The 22006-nt window shown below is 38.4% G+C and overlaps 1 protein-coding gene across 3 annotated transcripts in view; it reads left to right on the forward strand.

Moving 5' to 3' along the window:
- KCNMB2 (potassium calcium-activated channel subfamily M regulatory beta subunit 2) overlaps nt 1–22006 on the forward strand; it is a 289661-nt gene that overhangs the window by 62563 nt on the left and 205092 nt on the right. The window contains exon 1 of one of the 3 annotated variants that reach the window (XM_074298231.1): nt 220–12986. The exons of 1 other annotated variant lie outside the window; for it this stretch is intronic. In XM_074298231.1, coding sequence (XP_074154332.1) covers nt 12799–12986 — 188 coding nt within the window. In that variant the 5' untranslated portion in view covers nt 220–12798. Of the gene's footprint in view, nt 1–219; nt 12987–22006 lie in introns of those variants that run through there. One more of the 3 variants, XM_074298230.1, reaches the window with a different exon arrangement.

Consider the following 22006-nt stretch of genomic DNA (forward strand, 5'->3'; position numbering starts at 1 on the left):
AGAAAAACCTCATGTTGTAAATTTGTAGTTATGAAAAATAAATTCTCATATTGTCTGTTTAAAAATATTAAAGCTTTTTAAATTTAAACATTAAAAATATCAACATTAAAATTAATTATTAATAAATAATAATTTATTGTGTATATTATAATAATCTATAATAAATATAAATAATTATTATATAATAAATAATGTTAATAAATAAAATTAATATTAGGATTATTAAATTAAATTAAACTTAATATTAATTTTAAATAAAAAATTAAATATTAAAGCCTCTCACACCTTGGCTTTTCTGGGCTCATTGAACATTACTCTCGCTCCTGCTCTTAGTAATCCAGTCAAACTGGCATTCTCCTCCTTAGCCCTCCATTTCTCTTCATTAGGCCTTTGTCCTGCCCATCCTCCATATTTGGAATACATTCTGTCCTCCCCATCATCTCATAGAGTCCGTGTTCTGCCTCAAGACTCAACTCAAGAGCTGTAAGGAGGGATATTATCCTGCCCTAATTATGCCAATTATAGGATGGCAGACCCTCTGAAAGAATAACTAGCTACCAAAAAAGAGGGGCTCATACAAGCTTGGTTAATAGATTTTATTGGAGTTAATTAGGCTTGGTGAAGGGAGTTTATTAGGGAGTTAATTAAGTTTGTTTAAGGGAGTTTGCTCACAGGAGACCAGTCATCCTGGGTGGTAGCAGGACAAATTGTGGATCTCCTTGCCAATGCATGCCAGATCGGGTATTATATAGAAACTGAACAAGGGAGGCAGAGTGCCAGAGATGGCTCAAGGTTACATGTAAGTGTTTGCAGAGGATAGTTGGAGCTTCTTTTGCTGTTTATATTTTCTCAGGGTAGTTTACATTCTCTGTGAGAGTCATATGCCATGTGTTCATTCTATGAATGAGTCTTCATTCATTCTTCTTTCATGAAGCCTTTCCAGGTTCCCCACACTACTGGTGCCTTATCTCTCAAACTATGTTTCAGTGTTTTATGCTGTTTATTTTTCATTTTTTGCGGATATTTATATCTGTATGTTCTTCTGATATTTTATTTCCACCCCCCATCACAGGGTGAAAGGTCCCAAAGAGCAAGTGTAGTTTCATTTCAAGTGTAATTATTCCCAGCACAATGCCTGGCACATTGTAGGAACTCACAAATGCTTGTAGATTGAAGGATTGATTGAATAAAGAGTTCAGATGTACACCTTCAAGATCTGTTAACAGCATCTGAGGCTACATCAACCCTGAATAAATAACCAGGAAGAACTATGAATCTTGTGCAAGGCTGAAGGGCCATCTACGCTGTCCTCGAACAAGATTTGTAATCTTATGGCCCACTGCCTCTCCAAATGACACAATAGGTAGTCAGAGAAAATTACTTCTCTTCAGTGAGAATCACATTATGAAATGGCTTTCTTTCTTTTCTTTTCTCCTCACATTGTCTTCATTTAAAAAAATCAAACCCTGCCACCAAGGTCCAAGACTCTTGACTCATTAAAAACAATCAAGTACTTACTAAAGGCCTAGTAAACTAAGCATTGGGGATACCAATGAAAAAGGATAGACCTTTCAAGAGTCAAAGGCATAAGTGTAAAGTTCCCTGGAGGGCCTTGTGGTCAGCCAGAGTCAGCATAAATTAAAGTCCTTGGTCATTAGGGGAAGAAGTGAAGGAGGCAGACAATCAGAATTCTGGATTCTGGAGTCCAGGTCACCACCCTCTCTCCTCCTCCTCCTACCACAAAGTGACTCTGCCCTCTTTCCCTCTGCCATCCAATCCTTGCCTCTGATTATCTTAACACCAAAAATTCAGCAACAATCAATGGTGAGAAGAGCCATTTATCCAAATATGTGCTTATAGAGTCATTGTCTCACATCTGTTAGGTAATTAGCCTTAAGTGCTCAGTTGTCTGATTTAAGCACACCTTTTTGGAGTTTCAGCCCTCTACACTTAAGGAGGTTAAGGTCTAACCTCTATTTGACAAATGATCAGTGAGGTTCAGAGAGAAGAAACAAGACTAGATGTACTAATCGTGACTAGAACCCAAGTCTTCTGATTTCCATGTTAATGTCCTATGCCCTATATCACACATCTTTTAATTAAAATAGCAAAATAATGATCTGTTCATTGATTTTAAAATCAACTGAGAAGGCAAAATAGGGCAAAAAGAAGTGCGCTGAATCTGGAATAAAGAGACATAAGTCCAAACTCTGATGCTGTCCTTCACACCTCCAGCAAATAATTCAAATTTTCTGGGCCTGCATTTCATAGAATCATAGACAGTAGGCAGCTAGATGGCATGGTACATGGAACACTAGACTTGGAAGTGAGAGTCAGAACGCCTGAGCTTGACTCCTGCCTCAGATACTTATTTACTAACTGTGTGACCTCAGCTAAGTCCCTTAAGCTATTTGGACCTCAGTTTCATCATCTGTAAAAGGAGAGTTTTGGATTTTTAGTTTCTTCTAACTCTCAAGTCCTATACATCCTCTGCCTGATGTAAATCCAATGGATACTCAGGGCAAGACATCAACCCAAGGATAACCTCTTTGAAAACAAAGGATTACTACCAATAACAACAAAATCACTGTACTACAAATAGAGCATGATAAAGGGCATTAAAGTCAGGGACAAATGAAATAGTTGTCAGTTTTCAGAAGAGGAAGAGATTGCTTCAGGTGGGAAAGTGAGAAAGAGATCAAGAACCAGAAATATATTTTCGTTACCTTTTTATATTATACTTGAACAACATTTTATGATTTCAAGCACTTTTTTATATCTGAAAGTTTCAGCATATATGATTATTCCCATTTTACAGATGAGGAAATCAAGGATCTGATCAATTAAATGACCTGCCTATGGTTGCACAAGTAAGAGGTAGAAAGGCAGAAGTCAAGCCTCTCTCCTATGATTAAAATTATTGATTCTTGTTTTGTTTTGGATTTTTCTCTATATCTCATGATATCACAAAACATTTCAAAAAGAAGGAAGCATGTTTAGAAGTGGGTTTGGCTAATATTACAACAATAACAATAATAATAAATCCAACATTTATATAGTGTTTAAGCTTGGCAGAGCAAACATGTGATTTCCTTTGGGCCTTGAAGAAGAAGCAGTGGGAATAGCAGTGAAAATAGCATTAGCTCAAAAGTGCTGGGTTCAAATACTGCCTCTGATACTTACCACTTTTGTATTAGTCTCTCTAAAACCTGTCTGAGAAATTTAGAAGTCAGACTAAAATGCCTTTGAGGACTCAACTCTAAATCTGATATCTGATTTTAATAAATTTGCATGCTATGTAATGGTATTCTAGGTATAGTAATCATTTAAAGAAAAATGGTGCCAGGGAGTAGTGAGTAGTGTTGAATAAAAAGGGAATTGTCCAGGTAGATAAAAGCATGGAGAATTAAGGAAAGAGAGATTGTATTTGTACTACAGAAAGCCTAGAATGAGAAGAGGAACTTGTAATAAAACAGGAACCACTAAAGATGTTTCAGTCAAGGATGATACATGAGAACTGAATATTGGGACCAAGTTAAGTGAGGAAAATATACCTCTCTCTCTGCAAAGGTGAGGGACTATTGGTATAGAACATTGCATATACCTCCAAAATATTAATATATTGGTTGATGTATTTGGAAATGAAAGTGAGAAAAAGCAAATATAATATAATTTTATGAAGCGAATTGTATATTGGGAAGAATGATCTGGGTTCATCACGTAGGAGAACATTGTTACAAAGCAAAAATAATGAGAGTCTATGCTCATAGGGGTAATAATGAAAAAAATAATGAAAAGATGGAATACATTTTGAAAGCTTCTGGAGTGGTTGAATTGATGGACTGGCAATTGATTGTATGTGAAGGATGGGAAAAGGAAGAAATCAAAGATGAATGAGAAAATGGTTCTATCATGTACAGAAAAAGAGAAGTTTGAAGGAGGAACCAGTTTAGAGGAAAAAGAGACAAGATCACTTTTTGACATGTAGAATTAGTGGTACCAGGAGAGCATCCAGATAGAAATAAAGGATAGATACTTAGAAAAGTGAATCGCCAGGTGGCCCAGGGGAAAGAGCACTAAACCTGGAATCACCTGAACTCAAATCTGACCTCAGACACATCTTAACTGTGTAACCTTGAGCAAGTCACTTAACCTTATTTGCCTCAGCTTACTCATCTGTAAAATGATCGGAGAAGGAAATGAAAAACCAATATAGTATTTTTGTCAAGAAAACCTCAAATAGGGTCATGAAGAGGTAGATATGACTGAAATGACTGAACAGCAACAAAATTGGAAAAGTGATTTTCTACAGCTGAAGGTTGAGAAATGTATGAGACAGGATTTATACTGTGTCTTCCTGATTCCAAGAATTGTATTCTATTCACTATACCAAGCTGCCTCTGAGCTCATTGAGCATCAAATTAATACTGTGATAAAGATAGTAGAGCCATTATGATCCCTCTTTTTAAAATGCATAAGACAGCTGAAATGAGTTGTTCAGGGATAAATAGCTAACAATGATGGGTCTGAAACTTGAACTCATATTGACTGACCACCAAGTCACCTGTCCAATATTGAAGGTTATGTAGCACAGGAAGCCTGCAGCCTCTTGTTAAAAGCGTCAAAATGGTTATTTCATTAATGGATCAATAAGCATTTATTTAAATAGTTATCTCACAACTACATCAATTCCTAGGTATGGGCAAACATAATCCTATTGGAATGAATGAAGCTGCTTGTTGAGAATCATGAGCTATTGTCCTCCATATAAGATGGGAATTAGAATTAAGTATGTAAGTATGCCCCACTTTACACAGTACACATGGTCTGAAATTTTTCATTTAAATTAAATTAAATTTATTTAAATTACACATTAAATTAAATTAAAATTAAAATTTCATTCACAAGTTAAATTTTTACAAATGGAATCCTTTTTGTAAATGTAAAGCAAGAGTTTGCTAACGTGGTTAGTGTTCATTCCAGAGTGAAGAAGACCTGCTTTCAATCCAGTCCCCAGCTCCAAAAGTTCTCAGCACTGACATTTTGAGTGATAAAAATAATGTCAAGGCAGTATTAGTTATTTTAAACAAACAAATATTTTTAAAATTTGTCATTTTTATTTTTACATTGATCACACAGGTTGTCACCTCTCTGAGTTTGACTTTCTTCATCTCCAAAATGGGCACATTCCTATCTATAGTACCCAACTGACAGAGATTTAGGGGCTATCAGGCAGTTCAAATGAGATCATGTATTAAAACACTTTCCTAGGTTTAAGGTACCCTTGGAAGGTTGGCTATTATTATTGTTCAAGTCTCAGTTAGAAACTGTGTGACTCTGGACAGCAATCAGGTATGTTTTCTTCATTTTTCAGAGAATAACATTTTTTTCTCCCTCACAGAGTTGTTAAAAAGAAAAGTTTGTTTTTTTTAAATCATATAGTTATAGAATTTTTTTATTCAGAGGTTACTAAAGGTGAATTTAAAGATGATCTCAATTAAGCCCCAGAGAGGTTAAGAAAATTGTTCAAGCTCATATAAGTAGTTAAGTGGTAGGTCTGGGATTCAAAGCAGCATCAAATTCATCATTTTTTGCTACAATATGCTGTAATTATTAAATAAGACAATTTCTGGAGAATTCCTTTATGAAGCAAGCCAACCATACTCTGATTTGTCTGGGTTTCATTTTAAAAAATAATAATAATAATATATTGTCAGGCATATAGGACCTGGTAAGTGAACAACTCCAGCTTAATGGAGTGAAGCAAGCACAGGGACCATCAAGATTATCCTAGAGAAAGATTTCTAAATGTTAATAGTAAAGATTTTTGTGCTATTTACCAATGCCCTTTTTAAAAAGTGGGCAGGTCAGCACTAATGTCTTTAAATGGCTTAGGTTGAAGATCCTGGGACAAAATGTGAGAAAAGGTTTAGACTTTTTTTAAGTCCTTTCCCAGGCTGGGGCCGAACAAGAGTCATTTGCTAGAAACAAGGAATGTTGAGCTTGTTGAGTGTTCAGGAGTCAGAAAGCCTTGTCTAGATCAGATGTGGTGACTGGCTTTAGGATCAAGGACAAGGGAGAAAGACATGGTCTGGGAGCCAACTGGAAAGCCTAGTGTATCACTGAAATACTCAAAAATACTAGTACCAGATGAATATGAATAAGAAGACAGAAGGTTAAAAAATGGCTTTGATTGTGAGCTTCAGGAAGAAGACAAAGTCTCTTGAGAAACACTATAGTATATTGGATAGAAATTATGAAAATAATGTTGTTTAGGGATTTCTATTTTTGCCTTTCCCCTCAGCCAGCAAGCCACCCCAGATTCCAGCCAGTGGTACCTATCATGATTCTCTACTTCTTCCCCAGAACACACCTCCATCTTTCTTGGCTATTCTCCAGTCCCCTTTTCCCTTCTGACCAGACACTGAACCTTTTTCTCTGCTCTTGTCAGAGGGAATACAGAATTCCCTCACCAATCTTACCCTAAGACCACTTCCTCTTCCCCACTATATGGTGGGATGCTTCTGTGGACAGTCCGCATCCTGATGCAGCCAAAGAATTCCTGAGTCTTGCTATCAGTTTTATAGTTGAACCTTCACAACCTCTGGACCTTCCTAGATGCTCTCAAAGCCAAATTCTCTTTTGTAGTTGTTTTCTATTCCAATGACTGAGTTCCTTGAGAGTAAAGTCTCTTTCATCATCAAAGTTGAATATTTGGCACATAGGAAGCATAAATGTTCTTTATCTCTTCATCTGAATATAATCTTTTTTTTTTTGGTCTTTAAGACTCTTTCTAACATTAAATCTATGGACCTATGAAAAGACTGATATAAGGCCAGGATAGTTTGTTGGTGAAAAAGAATAAAGCAAAAAATGGAAATGGTGGTGAACCTCATGCCAAGGCAAAGTAGATCAAAGGCTGGATCTCAAGTATTGGAAGTTATGAGTATAGAATTCCCTGGAATAGTAAATGTGTATATGACTGGTGAGATTCAAGGGAGAGAATGGGGTCAAGTTTGTGCTTCACTGTGTGAGAACATTTTTAGTGTATAGTATCTTCTTTGCTGAGAACTTTACACTCTGGTGTATATCTGAAAGTAAACCCTAAAAAAAAGGAACTTTTTTCTTTTTAAAAAAATTCTGATTCTTTACCATCTAATTGAATCTCACATAAATCTATTTTGTCCTAATCTGAGACAGTTCATCCCTAAAAGTCATCTACCTTTACTCTACTCTTCCCTTCCCCCATCCTACATCACTCTAAAAACACCAGAAAGCAGTTACTTGATTTAAAAAATCATTTGTATTCTTATTATTAACATAATAAACTGCCAAGCATTCCAACTTAGACATCTCTATTGGGCTAGCCACATTGTTTGAATACCAAATGTGTGTTTACCAAAAGAAAAAAATATTTTATGGAGAACTCACACAGGGCAAGCGCTCAGAAGGTAGTCAGAAAAAGCAATTCAACGACACTTTCAAAGTCTCATAAGAACTTGAGAATCAATCGTATAAATGGAAGACACTGGCACAGGACCACCCAGTATGGCGTGCCCTCATCAGAGAAGGTGGTGTGCCCTATGAGCATAGCAGAACTGAATTAGCCCAAAGGAAAACACTAGATGAGTAAAATTTTAAAAGCTACCCCAAATGTTCCTTAGTACTAGTCATGTCTCACCTGTGGCAGAGCATTTGGGGTTCATATTATTCTGATCAGCCATGATTGGACACACTATAACTGTACTCTAAAATAATGATGTCATTTTGGTTATCTTTGAGAATGGAGGACAATAACCAAGTAAAACCTGGTTTATTCTGTTTTTTAAAATGAGGCTGAAATAGTGCAATGAATCATATATTCACTTGGTCCTTTACACAAGTTCCTAAATGGTGGAGTACTGTGATTTTCAAAGTGGAATCAACAGACCAAAACCATTTTTTATAATAATATTAAGGTAATATCACTTTGGTAAAATATTCTTCCATTTTCCAATTAGATATTTGTTTGAAGCCCCATTTTATTAATATACTTCAACTAAAACAATTTATCACAATGGAATGAACACAAAAGCAAGCAGGAAATTCTGGTTGTCTTCTATTAAGCCAGATACCAAAGAGATTTGAAAAAAAAAATATGTAAAACAATGTTGCACTTGTGTTTTTATTTTTCAAAAATAGAATTATTTTTATAAAAATTTATTGTAATATATAATTAGTTTATCCTTTTAATTTTTAAATTAAATGGAATGATCATACAGTTTGTAAATATAAATCGAGATAAACCATGTAAACAAAAACTCTTTAGGTTCCTCCATATTTTTAAGAACATAAAGATGTTCTAAGCTCAAAAAATTTGAGAACCACTGGTATAGCATACAGTTTTTTGTATATATAATCAAGAAAACTAGGTTCAAATCTAACCCTTAATAAGTATGATCCTGAAAAAAAGCACTTTATCTTTCTTTTTGACTTCCTAAGCTTTATAAAAATGGGAATAATATATAACTCAATAATTCACATTTCTGAAGAACTTTAGAGTTGGTACAATTCTTCCCTCTTATCAATTCTGAATGGCAAATAGTGCTCTAATTATCCCTATATTCGAAGAAATTGAAGCAAATACAGGCTAGGATCACAGAGCTAGTAAGTATCTGAGGCATATTTTGAATCCAAGTTTTCCTGAATACAAATTCAAACTTCTCATTTTATGCCTTGATAAACTCTATGTTATCCAACAGTTTAAAAGTCATTTTAATTTGCTTAGATGAAGATTTCTGAATATGGGAAGAAAATAATTGATAATATATGCTGGATAGCAGGCCTGATTGGGTAGAACTTTAAGTGAATATCATAAAGTGTGCTTTAATTACTTTGTGACCAAGATTGTTCCTTTGGAGCTATTAACGTATATTAAAATGTACTTTTATGTAATAAAAAGCGATTGTGAAAATGGCCGTTATATATGCAGGATAATTGGTTATTTTAAATGATTGGGTTACCATCCTATTTTGCAAAACACCATAAGCAGTTTTATGAGATTATACTAATCATTTGGTTTAATTTTATTTTCTTGTCAAACGCAGAAGGAAGCTGCACAAGTATAAAAAGGAAAGTCAATGATGGGGCAATTAGGTCTTTGAGGCATTAAAAAATGAAATCATCTTATAAGATCATAGGAACTTTAGATCCACAGCTAGTTAGAAGTCAGACCATAACTCCAAAGGATGTATGATTTCATCGACAGAGATAGTCTCCTAACATTACAGATCACAAGCCTTCCATATCTCCCTACTCTGTGCAACTTTTGTCCATATCACTCAGTGACATCTTCCACAGAGAGTTCATCCAATGTGCTGGGAGACAAGGAGCAGGGATGGTACCTTTTTCAAGAAACTTGCCATGGCATGCATACTGATAGAGCATGATAGCTGTCTATTGGTTCTCCCCACTTCTTGCAATGTGGCAAACTCATATTTTTTTCTGATAATGCATCTCTCTAAATGAGAATACTATGGAACAGCAAATAGAGACCTCACCTCAAAGCCAAGAGTTTTCTCACCTGGGAGTTCCCTATATCAATGCAATAACAAGTCTACTTTCTATCATTGTCCCTGAGCCATTTATGCCCTTCTATGGGCAATCATTCATTTATAATGTGTTGCAAACTGTTCATTTACTCTGTATCTGTCCATTATTCTCTGGGTGACCTGTAAGTTAAATTCTTCAGAGTGTGTAATTTTTCATCACTCACAACTATATAGCATAATAGAATGAATATTAGCATCTTAAAATCATGGCCTTTTGTTTTTGTTTTTGGTGGGGGGGAGGGGTGATGGAGGTGGTTCTTAGGGGAAAGCATGAGGCCATTAAAAGAATTTTGAAATTTCCCTAAGTCATTCAAGTCCACTCTCTCCTTTTCAGCTCTATATCCAACTCACTGTTTATTGGCAATTTCTGCATTCAGAGGGAGATGCTGTTGGTTAAAGGTGATCTCTGGTTCATTTATCCAATTGTATATCAAAGTCTGAATTTTTATGTCCAATTAGATCAAGTTGCAAATAAAAATAATAAAAACCCATCATTAATTATTCTCTTTTTTAATCATGTAATTTTGTAAAACATTTAAAAAAAACCCACCAAAGTCTCTATCGCTGACCCTGACATAACCAATAACGATTACTTATGAAAATGGAGACAAGATATCATGGATAAAATCTGATCATTCAAAATTCCCATTTTGAGCCAAAATTTTTTCTATCTTGTGCCCTTCCCCTGATTTACTCTTTAATGTTTTATTTTGTTTGTTTTCTGCAGCTTCTGGCCCAGCCAAATCTGATTAATTTTGTTTCTACTCCTGAGTAGAAAGAGCAATGGACAGAGATGAGTCTATTAACAAGCCTTTATTAAGCTCTTCCTAAGCCATTGTACTAAGCCCTTCAGATAACCATCTGGCATGATAGCTCAATTTCTAGAAAGTATAAAGCTGAAAAGGAGAGGAAACAAGATGGATGCAGTCAGCATCCCAAAAAACCTGGACAGGCTAACATTGAGGGTTGAATCTAACAATTAATATAATAAGCAAATGTAAAATCTTGCACTCAAGGATTCAAAAAATCAATTTCAAAAGTACCACTTAGAGCAGTTAGGTGGTGCAGTGGATAGAGCACCAGCCCTGAAGTCAGGAGGACTCGAGTTCAAATCTGGCCTCAGACACTTAACACTTCCTAGCTGTGTGACCCTGGGCAAGTCACTTAACCCCAATTGTCTCAGCAAAAAAAAAAAAAAAAAAAAAAAGCCACTTAAAGGAAGTGTGCATGAAGTATTGCAGAAACATGAATATTGTTTCCAACCAATAGGAGTTGCTATCATCATTTAATTAACAAATCACTAAAAAACACTATCCCCCAGTTTAGTGAAAATCAGCTAATCCAATGGAAATAATCAATGGGAAATTTGTTTCCATACATTGTAATTATCTAACTACAGTTAATTCATTTTCTCTGGGTTTTCATCTTATCTACCTGGATACTTATTACTTTAACAGCCTGAACAGTCCTTTGGGCCTGGACATTAACCTTCCTGCACAAAACTAAGAAATTCATACGCAATTCTTGAAATTATATAATAGCAGACATTCTAAAAAGTTTTCAAGGTTCACAAAGTGCTTAATATTCATTATGTCATTTGATCCTCCCCACAACTTGGCCAGAAATTATGCTTTCCTGGTTTCAAGGTGAGGAAACTGAGTCTTGGAAACATTAAATGACTTTCACATGGTCAGCCAACTCATTAATTAATTAATGAAAGGATCAAGTGGAGATCTGGATTCAAGATCCTGGTTCTACCAGATACTTACAACCTGTGGAACTTAAACAAATCTCAACCTATCAGTTCTGTCCTCTGTAAAATGGAGGACTCTTGGTAGATGATCGCTAAGGTCTCCTCTGCTCAGCATCTATGGTCCTGTGACCTAATGTCTTTCCTAATTCCAAATCCTATGCTCTTCCCACCAAACCAAGGGTATTCTCCTGTAGCAAGCCACCTTTCAATTCTAACTTGAGAAATGGTTAAGAACTTCCAGGTTTTTTTTCTTGAACTCACATTCTACAGACCAAGAAGATCTCTCTATTTTTGTCTCACTATCTCAGTCTGTTTCTACCTCTGTGTTTCTATGTGGTGTCTCTGTGTGTTTCTGTCTCTGTTGCTCTCTGTGTGTCTCTGTCTCTCTATCTCTCTGTATATTTCTGTGTCTGTTTCTCTGTGTATTTGTGTCTGTTTTTCTGTGTATCTGTCTGTCTGTTTCTTTGTGTTTCTGTGTCTCTGTATGTGTGTGTGTGTCTGTTTCTCTGTGTGTTTCTGTCTCTGTGTCTCTGTGTGTCTCTATCTCCATGTCTGTTTCTCTGTGTCTTTGTGTCTGTTTCTTTGTGTTTCTGTCTCTGTCTCTCTGTTTGTATCTATCTCTGTGTCTGTTTCTCTGTGTCTCTGTGTCTGTCTCTCTATACGTAATATGCATGTATACACATTTCTACCTCTCAGCACACATACATGCATATGTATATGTGTGGAGAGAAAAATCAGTCAACAAGCACATATCAAGAATAGCTCCCTGTATATAATCAGTGCTTAATAAATTTGATTTTTCTTTCTCTGCACACTCCTCTCTCCCTCCTCTCTTCCCCTCTTTCTCCCTCTCTCTTCCCCTCTGTCTCTTTTCATCTCTTCTCTCTCCTCTCCCTTCTCCCTTCTCTCTCTCCCCTGCCCCGCGTTTCATCAGTTCTTTGCTTTCAGACAAACAACTCTCCTTTTCTGTTTTTCACTAAATACTGTTATTCCTCCCAAATTTATATCAGCCTAGAAGCATCCATGCAGCCCCCTCCCCCTTTGAGTAGGGCTGTCAGATGATGGCTCTGGCTATTTTTCTCTTGGAAATGCTCACAAAAGCCTGGAAAATGCCCCGGAGCCACAGGTTTTGTTGCTATATTTATTACCTGTGTGTGCACCTGTCTCCAGAGCATCTCAGAGATGTCTGTCAATACATTTGATTTCAGGTAGAGGTTAAGATATAGGGAGTCTATGAGAGGGAGGGAATGGAGGAGCATTGTCTGAAAACCAGACTTTCCAGTAAATTACCTTAGTGCTCCTCCAAGCGGATCCTTCCTCCTTTCTTTGGATGAGAAAAAAAAGCAGAAAGTAATTAGGAACTTTAAAAGGCTTTTGTGGTTTTGAAGACTTTGGCAAGACCTGTTGAAAATGCCATCTTCATAATTGCTTCTCTCAATAGTTCTTTTGTCCCGCATGATGCATCATGTAATTTCTGAAGGACTATTTCACACCCAGCCCCCTCAGGGCTGGGCCTATTTGTTTGTTGTTCTCCACATTCTTAACTTGAATCCTTTGAGTGCAAACCCTTCTTTCCTGCCATCCCTTTTCCTTCAGAAGATCTCCATCCTTGACCCCAAACGGATGACCACCATGCAGCAAAGGTAGGGACTTTTACTTCTTCTTCCCTAAATCCACAGCTGCAAATGATTTCTTTTTAAGAGGGCACAGAGAAGCAAATTATACTTCTCAGCTGGGACTGGACCTTTATTTATGAAAAAGCTTTGAATGCCCACCCGGGAAGGCAGGGTGATGGAAGGGAGCTGCTCTTCCAGTTGTATAGTGAGCTGCCTTGGCCCTCAGCCAGGCCTTTTGGTCTTCCTATAAGGCTGCCCAAATAACGATATAGTTTTATTATGAAAACAATATAAAGCTGTTTTTCTGGGGCACTGTAGTCCTGCTTAAACATGCATAAACTGCTTTATTAGAGATTATGGAACTACTGGGACTGAGCGCAGAAGTGATCATTTCTATGATAATGTGAGATGATAATTTTAGAGTGATTCATTGGTGGAGATGTTTATACCCTCCACTTGAATCTCATTGCTTTGGGTTGGGAGGTGGGGAGTAATAAAAAAGTTTTATGCAGAAAGTGAGGATTTGGGCGTTTGGAAAAACCTCGTTGGATGGAAGAGGAACACATCATTTCAGCATGGGGTGTTAGGGAACAAAACTCAGCAGGCTTTTAGTGTCTAGCTCTCAATGTGGCATCCAGGGCCCCCTGGAGATCCCCAAGATTCTTTCAGGGGGTCCACAAGGTCAAAACTATTTTCAAAATAATACTAAAATATTTTAGTTTCTAATACAGCAAATATTTATGGAAACAACTCATATTAACTATTTTTAAGTGTATAAAAGGGCTCTGAGATCCAAAAAGTTGAAGAAACTTTTCTAGAGTCTAGAATGGCGCTTTCCTTTAACCAGTGATATCTGATTTTTCTTCAGGATTCCTCAGTTATATATTTTGGAGATGTCTGGGAAACAGACCTTGGGGAGAGGAAAAAAGCCCTTGCCTACCTATGGATAGATCTAGTTCAGCACCAAACTAATTGAAATTCAGGGAAAAACAAAAAACAAAAAAATGGGAGAATCATAGATTTAAGGCCAGAAGAACCTGGAAAGCCACCACTTGATTATACAGATAAGGACACTGAGGCACAGAGACGTTAATGGCTTGCCCAGATGAATACAGTTTGAAAGCATTTGATGTCTCCAAATCGAATTCCTTATCTACCATCCCATGATGACTCTGAGAGTGACAATAGACCACTAGCTTCAAGTATTTGGTGAATCAAATTGTATTTGTTCTATATGGTCCCAGAAAGCAGAACATAAAGAAATGGGGAGGGGGAGAAGGTTGCAAAGAAGCAGATTTAGATATGATATAAGGAAAAACTTTCTACCAATTAAAAGTTGTCCAAACTTGGAACAGATTGCTTAGAAGGTGTTTAAGTTCTCCTGCACTGGAGGTCTGCAAGCAAAGGGTGGGTGACGCTCTATGAGCTGGGCTGTAGAATTGGAATCCTGTGTACAAACAGGTCCAATGACCTTTATGGTGCCTTCTTCTGAGGAGACTCAGGGATTCTCTGGTTCTTTGAATCCCACAAAGGGCTTTTTCTGGCAATGTTTCGTTTCAATTAAAAAGAAACCCTGCAGCCTTTTAAAGGGCACAGTCAAAGTCAGTCTTAGAAGCTGGTATCCTGAGACCGGTAACCTCAGAATTTGCCTCTGGTTTTCCTTTTTAAGTTGTGGAGAGTGGGAGAAGATGCCCTTGGGCGGGTAGATATGATCCCAAGCAATGCTGGCCTGGGGTGAGATTATTTAGGTCTGTGGTACCTGCCATCCTGTTCTTTGAGCCTCTGGCCTAGACATCTTGCATCACTTAGCAAAGTCCCCTAGCCCTGATAGTAGTTCCTAGTCTAGGGAACTTTGGTGCTCTCAAGTGACCCCAATTATGTTAGCCTCCATCAGTGAGCCAGGAGAAAGGACTGGTGGTCCATCAATCAACCACTGAGAAGCATTAAACAAGGGAACCCCCTATTATATGCAAAATGCTATGTTAGGCTTTGGAAACATAAAGATGGAAATGGAAAGGTTTGTGTGCTACAGGAACTCATCACATTCAATCAGGGGAGAGAACATAGATATACACATAGATATAGAAAAGTAAATAATACACACACGCACACACACACACACACACACACACACACACACACACAAATATAATACAGCTAATATTCAGGGAGATATCAGTGACTTCTGCTTACTTCAGTACTTCCAAGATACTTGGTGGGAATTTGCCCTCCACATATGCAGATTACAACCACTCTAGACGCTGTGCTCTTTGTGAGTTTTGGATCATGGGAGGAGAGGGGAAAAGAGAAGACTATATAATGAAAGCTGGCAATTTTACAGCACTCTAATGTTTTCAAAGTTCTGTGAGCCTCATAAGACAGCTACTGGTGCAATGGAGAGAATGCCAGGTCTGAAGACAGGAAGACCTGAGTTCAAATCTCACCTCAGGTTACTACCGTGTTTCCCCGATAATAAGACACTGTCTTATTATTTTTTTGGGACTAAAAAACACCAGAGGGCTTATTTTCAGGGGAGGGCTTATTTTATCCTCCATCATGCCCCTTTTATCCTCCATCATGCCCATTTTAGCCTCCATCATGCCCCTTTTATCCTCCATCATGCCCATTTTAGCCTCCATCATGCCCCTTTTAGCCTCCATCATGCCCCCTGAGTGCTTATTTTATTCTCCATCGCTTACTGAACTTACCGAGTTTTTAGATGGTCCTGTCTCAGCTCTACTCCGCGGCGCTGCTCTCAGTAGCGCCAGCAAGCAAATCACCAGGGAAGAAGAGGATGACGCGCTCACTGCTGCAGCTCTGATTGGATGCAGCTCGGAGCGCGACGTGCGTTTCACCCGGGAGGGGAGGGCGGCGCTGCTTACTGAAGGTACCGCTACGCAGCATATAGCGCAGGGGATCACCATGATGACCGTTTTCATAGTAAGTTCGATAGGGCTTATTTTCGGGGGAGGGCTTATTTTAGCGGAATATTAAAGAGTATGTGGGTGTCTTATTTTCAGGATAGGTCTTATTATCGGGGAAACACGGTAGCTATGTGACCATGGACAAGTCTATTTGCCTCAGTTTCTTCAGCTGTAATATAGGGGCATAAAAGACCCTACCTCCCTATCTTGTTGTAAGGTCAACAAGATAATCTTTATACAAATTACTTAGCACAGTGACTAGAACATAGTAGGCACTATGTAAATGTTTATTCTTCCTCCTCCTAACACTAAGGGAAGTACTATAGGTTTCAAATAACTTGCCTAGGGTACACAGCTAGTAATTTTCAAGGAGGATTTGAATCCAGACCACTGTGCCATGTGAATGCTTTCTTATAATCACTTGTAAAGCACTTGTAAGCATTTCGAATCACTTCTAAGCACATATAAATATCTGTTGATTGATTGGTTGATTGTTTTATTTACCCAAATTCACTGACTATGGAATCCTAGACAAAATTGATAACGGTTTACTGTGCTGTCTCCTAGGGATATTCATCTATTCTGTGCTGATCCAAAGGATCATGGGATAGAGGGAAGAACTTCAGACATCAGTAACAGGAAAGGAGAAATCACAAAGATTAACTCAGTCTGTGAATTAATTTCGCAAAGATTCTCAAACTGGCATAAACGCCAAGTATAATCATTCCATGTGACTCATTCCAGCAGGTGAATGCATCCATAAAGCAGAATCACAGAAAGGCAGAATAAGACCCCACCATTTCTAACAGGAAACACTTATGAGACCTGACTGCAAAACATAAGCATTTCCATCTGCTTCCCATTAGGGCCATCCTGTCACATGCTTATTGAGCCATGGGAGCCCTCAGAGCTAGAAAGGACCTGGAAAATTTCATGGCCAAACCCCTTATCTTTGAATGAAAAAACTAAGGTCTAAGGAAGTAAAGAGATCACTAAATAGCTCAATGGCTAGAGTGATAGACCTTTTTCATCCTCAACTTCCTCATCTGTAAAATATAGATGATAATGATTGCACCTGCCTTATGGGGTTATTATAAGGCCAGATGAGATAATATATGCAATGTGCTTTGCAAACCTTCTAGGACTCTAGAAATGTTAATGAATTAGCTCCCCAAAGTCATCTAGCAAATGGCAGAGCGTGGATTCAGATCTTACTTCAATACTCCAAGATACTTGGTGGGAATTTGCCCTCCACATATGCAGATTACAACCACCCTATACGCTGTGCTCTTTGTGAATTTATGGATCATTGGAGGAGAGTGGAAAAGAGAAGACTATATAATGATAGCTGTCAATTTTAGACATAAAAAGTCAGTATTCTTTTCACTAAGCTATTCCCAAGGTAGAGTGGGAAGTAGAACAGGAAAAAGATAGACAAAGCTCTTTCCTAAGGAAGAAAAGAGCAAATTTCAAGCAAATACCTCAGCAGACCTCACCTTTCTTAAAGGGAAGGAAAGAAGGAAGGAAGGAAGGAAGGAAGGAAGGAAGGAAGGAAGGAAGGAAGGAAGGAAGGAAGGAAGGAAGGAAGGAAGGAAGGAAGGAAGGAAGGAAGGAAGGAAGGAAGGAAGGGAGGGAGGGAGGGAGGGAGGGAGGGAGGGAGGGAAGGAAGGAAGGAAGGAAGGAAGGAAGGAAGGAAGGGAAGGAAGGGGGGAGGAAGGGGAGAGAGGAAGGCCAAAGAGGAGAGATGAGGAAGGGGAGAGGGAGAGACAGAGACAGAGAGAAAAAATAAAGAAAGGCAGGGATTTCTGTATCTTCTCTTTTCTGAAGGAAGTCGGGCTTCAGAGAAATATTTCTGTTGAAATTATCTTTCAGCTGGAGAAAGACACCAGAACGACACAAATATTATGAATATTTTTCTCTTTAAAAAAATTAAGATATTTTAATCTCCTCCCCTGCTTCCCTCTGCAAACCATCTGGGCTTTCTACCAGCTCCTCCTCAGCCGGCTTCCAACCTGTTACCTGGACAAGGTTCAGGAGCAGTCAATTATGTAATTAAGGGATTTTCCCCTTGGGATTAAGTCAAGCATTAAATAATTGTTAGCTTAGAATTATTATTATTTTTAATCAGGTCCCACCCCATAGAAGGAGGTCTCCAGATAAAAGAAAGGCCAGGGGAAACTAGGAAGAAATCTATGGAATATGAAAACTTCTGTGAAATCTTACCTATTTGGTTTCGAATATATTGGTACCAATGACAAAGATCTCATTTGCCCTTCCATGTTCCAGAGAGAAACACTATATCATGTGTTCATAGTTGCAAGAGCTAAAGGGGGATTGCAGTGAACTCTGTGGGAAAACTTGCACCAGCTGCACCACTGGACCCCTTCCATTTTCAATGACTTGAGCCCAGCAGGTTCTGGGTCCATGAGTTACTTCCCCAGTCACTACAGGGAGAAATTACAGGTTAATAAGAATGGCAGGCCCTCTGCTCTGCTATGGTATGCAAGTCCAACTAGTTCAGCTCAGATCAGCGACCAGTGAACAGAGAAACTTGTCCAAAGTCAGAGTATGAGTAAGCCAGATTCTCAGTAAGCATCCATTAAATATTTGTTGATTCGTGAATGAAAGGGAGAATCTATGAGGAAACTCCTGATCTCAGATCTCTCCTTAAATCCCTTTCCTAAATCCATCTTTCCTCTGCATAATGAAAAAATTGAAACCATTAGCCTTAGGCCCAGCATCTTATTGATGCTTTCTTAAAACTTTTTAAACATGTAATGAGAACTCTCAGTAGTCTCCAACTGCAACAGGATAAAATCTATTAGCCTGTCAGACCAAGTGAATTTGTGATCAAATTACCAGGAGTTCAAAACAACTTGAACAAGATATTTATAAGTCTAGAAATACTTATTGAAAGGTGCTAGAGGCCTGGCATACTGACATCAAATATTTGTGCCATCATTCAGGACTTTCAGCGAAGCACCCCAAGCCCCCATCAAATGAGAAGGTTTTCTATTTAAGAGAAAGGCTGGTTGGAGTAATAATGTCGTAAGGGGCTTCTCGTGGGATACAATGGGCAAGATATCTTGCAGCTAGGGGAAAGAGCTAAGAGGAACCTATGAAATGAGAGTCCTTGCTTGTGAGAGAAGCTACAGGAGCTAATACAAAAGGAGTTGTGTTTGCCACAATGAGATTATAGCTTTGCAGGGTCTCAATGGAGAAGAGATCATTTGGTCTGATGGCCTCATTTTACAGACCAGGAATTGAAGCCTAGGAGATTGTGACTTGCTTCAGAATTATGTGCTCTGGCCTCCATAGTAAGAGGGACTAACTAACCATTTTTTGTAGCCCTGCTTTAACATAAATCCCTTTGCTTGGTATTTGAGATGCAGCTCATTTGTTACCTTCTACCTTTGCAGAACCTCCAGCTGCTAGTTCAGGGGTACCATATGTTGACTTGGATCTGCCTTGCTAGACTTATTTTACATCTCACATTCACATTTTTTAATTGTCAATCATTAAATCAGCAAAAAATGTATTATAAGGGCTTATTCGGTGTCAGGCTCAATGCTAGGCACTGGGGATATGAATCCAAAAGATGCTGCAATCTCTATTCTCAATGAACCCCCTTCTTCATGTAACCCCAGTTCAGAGTGATTTCTCCATTCTTAAAGTGTCCTGGAGAACTTTGCCTTGATCTGTTCCTTGACCCTATCACATTCCATATTAATTTGTTCTGATTCATATCTCCCACTCAATGAGATTGAAGGGGCATGATTCCTCCCACCATATTTCATCTTTGTATCAGAGATTGTTTCATGGCCCTTCACCAACCCAAACCTGCAAACTGCTTAGGGGAATTCAGGCTCTAGATGTTCTACCTGGGGGGGTTTGAGTCTCAAAGACAGCCCATTGGGAAGGTCTAGTTCTACCCTCTTGGCAAGCCCCACCTCCGGAATACAATCACCATAATATCCCTTTTCCAGAGGTGATTCCCTTTCTCATCCATAACCATGATAGGACTGTAGTACCTCTGAGGGTTGGTTCACCCCATTTTGAGTCAAGTTAGATTGTCTCCTATATCACACTTGCATCCCTACCTGAGAACTCTCTGCACCAGTTTTTGCAACTCTGAATGTCATGGTCTTTTCACTATACAATACTTCCTTCCCAAGCTGCTCTCCTACCTTATTCTTTGAGGCTCCTATCTCAGAGAATTTTTGTGATCCATTTTCCACAGTCTGGAATCCATTTCCTCCCTAATTCTGCTAGCTTGGATGCCCCCTCCATCTAGATTTCTTTGATCCACCAGCTGAAAGGGATTTCTCCTTTCTTAAATTGTCCTGAAGCACTTTATTTTGAGCTAATTCATTGACTCTATCATGTTCTACTTTTATTTTATTTAGCTGTTTTTCATATCATCCCACCCAATTTTAAATTCCTTGAAGGCAGAGCCCATATCATTTTCCATCTTTGTACCCTCAGTACCAACATAGTGCCTCTGCTAAGCTATGAATTAACTTAGCATCTCTTCTAGGCTATAATCTCTAGGGGCAGAAACTGGGTTTGATTTCTACTTCCCATTTCTCCCAGAGCCCCAGGGCAGAGTCCTCCAGTGGGTGCTTTAAAAATGTTTGGTGAATCCTTGGTTTGAATTCTTATGGTAATAATTGATATTTACATGGACTTTGAAGTTTGAAAAATGCTTCCCTTTCATTAGTTCATTAAAACCTCATAACAAATTATCCAATTGGGAAAGTGAGACTCATGGGGTGGGGTGACTTGCCCATATTCACAGAATTAGAAAGGTCTGAAATCTCCCTGACAAGCGCAGAAATTTAAACAAGAATTAAATTAATGCAAAAAAGAGTAAGAATCCAGTTCCCTTTGACTTGTCAAGACTTGAGAATGAAGGAAAACCAAAACCTCTTGGAGTGTTCCTTGTAACCCTTATCTGCTCTTCTTCTTCTCCTCTTTCTTGTCTTACATTGGATTGGATTAGAGCCAATGCAGTAATTTCTAGATGTGTGTGTGTGTGTGTGTGTGTGTGTGTGTGTGTGTGTGTGTGTGTGAGTGTGTGTGGAGATAGAGACAGATTCAGAGATGGAAGCGGAGGCAACAAGCATTTATCAGGTGCTCATCATGTACCAGGCTCTAAACCCTGAAGATACAAATAGAAACAAAAAGAAAAATACCTGCCCTCAAAGAGTTTATATTCCAGTGTCTAATACTTGACACATTACAACACACAAAAAGAACCTAAAATACCAAGAGGAAGGGCAAGAAGCAGAGGCAAAGTAGGATAATCTGAACCCCATGAGAAACAGAACCAGGAGGGCAATGAAAGTTGGCCAAACTGGGCCCCTCCCCATAATGGAACTCACTGTGGGAGAAGGGACTAGTTTTGCGAGGCTGCAGCTTAGATATAGGACACAAGACTGGGAAGCCAGAAGCTGAGCCAGAAGGAGAGTCAAAATTGGTTGGGTTGGGTTATTCCCCAATATGGAAGCCCTTGTTGGAGAGAAATGGAAAAAGTGGTGTATATGATTAGAAATGGGAAAAAAGGGAAAACGTCATCATCCAAATGCCTTTCCTTTCCTGCTCCCCAGGCCAGCTCCCTGATCCATTGTGCTTATTTCAAAGACAGAAAGAAAGTTGTTTTTTAAATTTATTTTTTTGAGGGCTTACCCATCACCACCAAATATAGGATCTTTCTAGTCTCCATTTGAAAACAAGGAAAACTTCATTAAACAATGAAATTAAATAAACAGAGCTATTATTTGAAGCAATATCTGAACTCGGATCTAGTTCTATATCCATTGGCCCAGTGCTCTATCCATTAAACCATATCTGTACATCACTATTTGTTCAACTATTCCGATCCAATCTAAGAATTTATTAAATGCCTACTATGTGTCAATAGCTCAGGACTTTTGCAGCTGGGCATGTAAGATATATCCCATTTATGGCAGCATTAAGGGCACGTTGAATTAAGATGGAAAGGGAAACTGAGAGAAAGTACCACAGAAAAGAGAGGAGGTCACTCCAGATTATCTGATCATTTCCTCTTTTGATGAATATCTGACCTTGGACAATTCATTTAACACCCTCCAGTCCCTCCCT

The sequence above is a fragment of the Sminthopsis crassicaudata genome, chromosome 3, assembly GCF_048593235.1.
Source record: "Sminthopsis crassicaudata isolate SCR6 chromosome 3, ASM4859323v1, whole genome shotgun sequence".
In the NCBI taxonomy this organism is placed as follows: domain Eukaryota; kingdom Metazoa; phylum Chordata; class Mammalia; order Dasyuromorphia; family Dasyuridae; genus Sminthopsis; species Sminthopsis crassicaudata.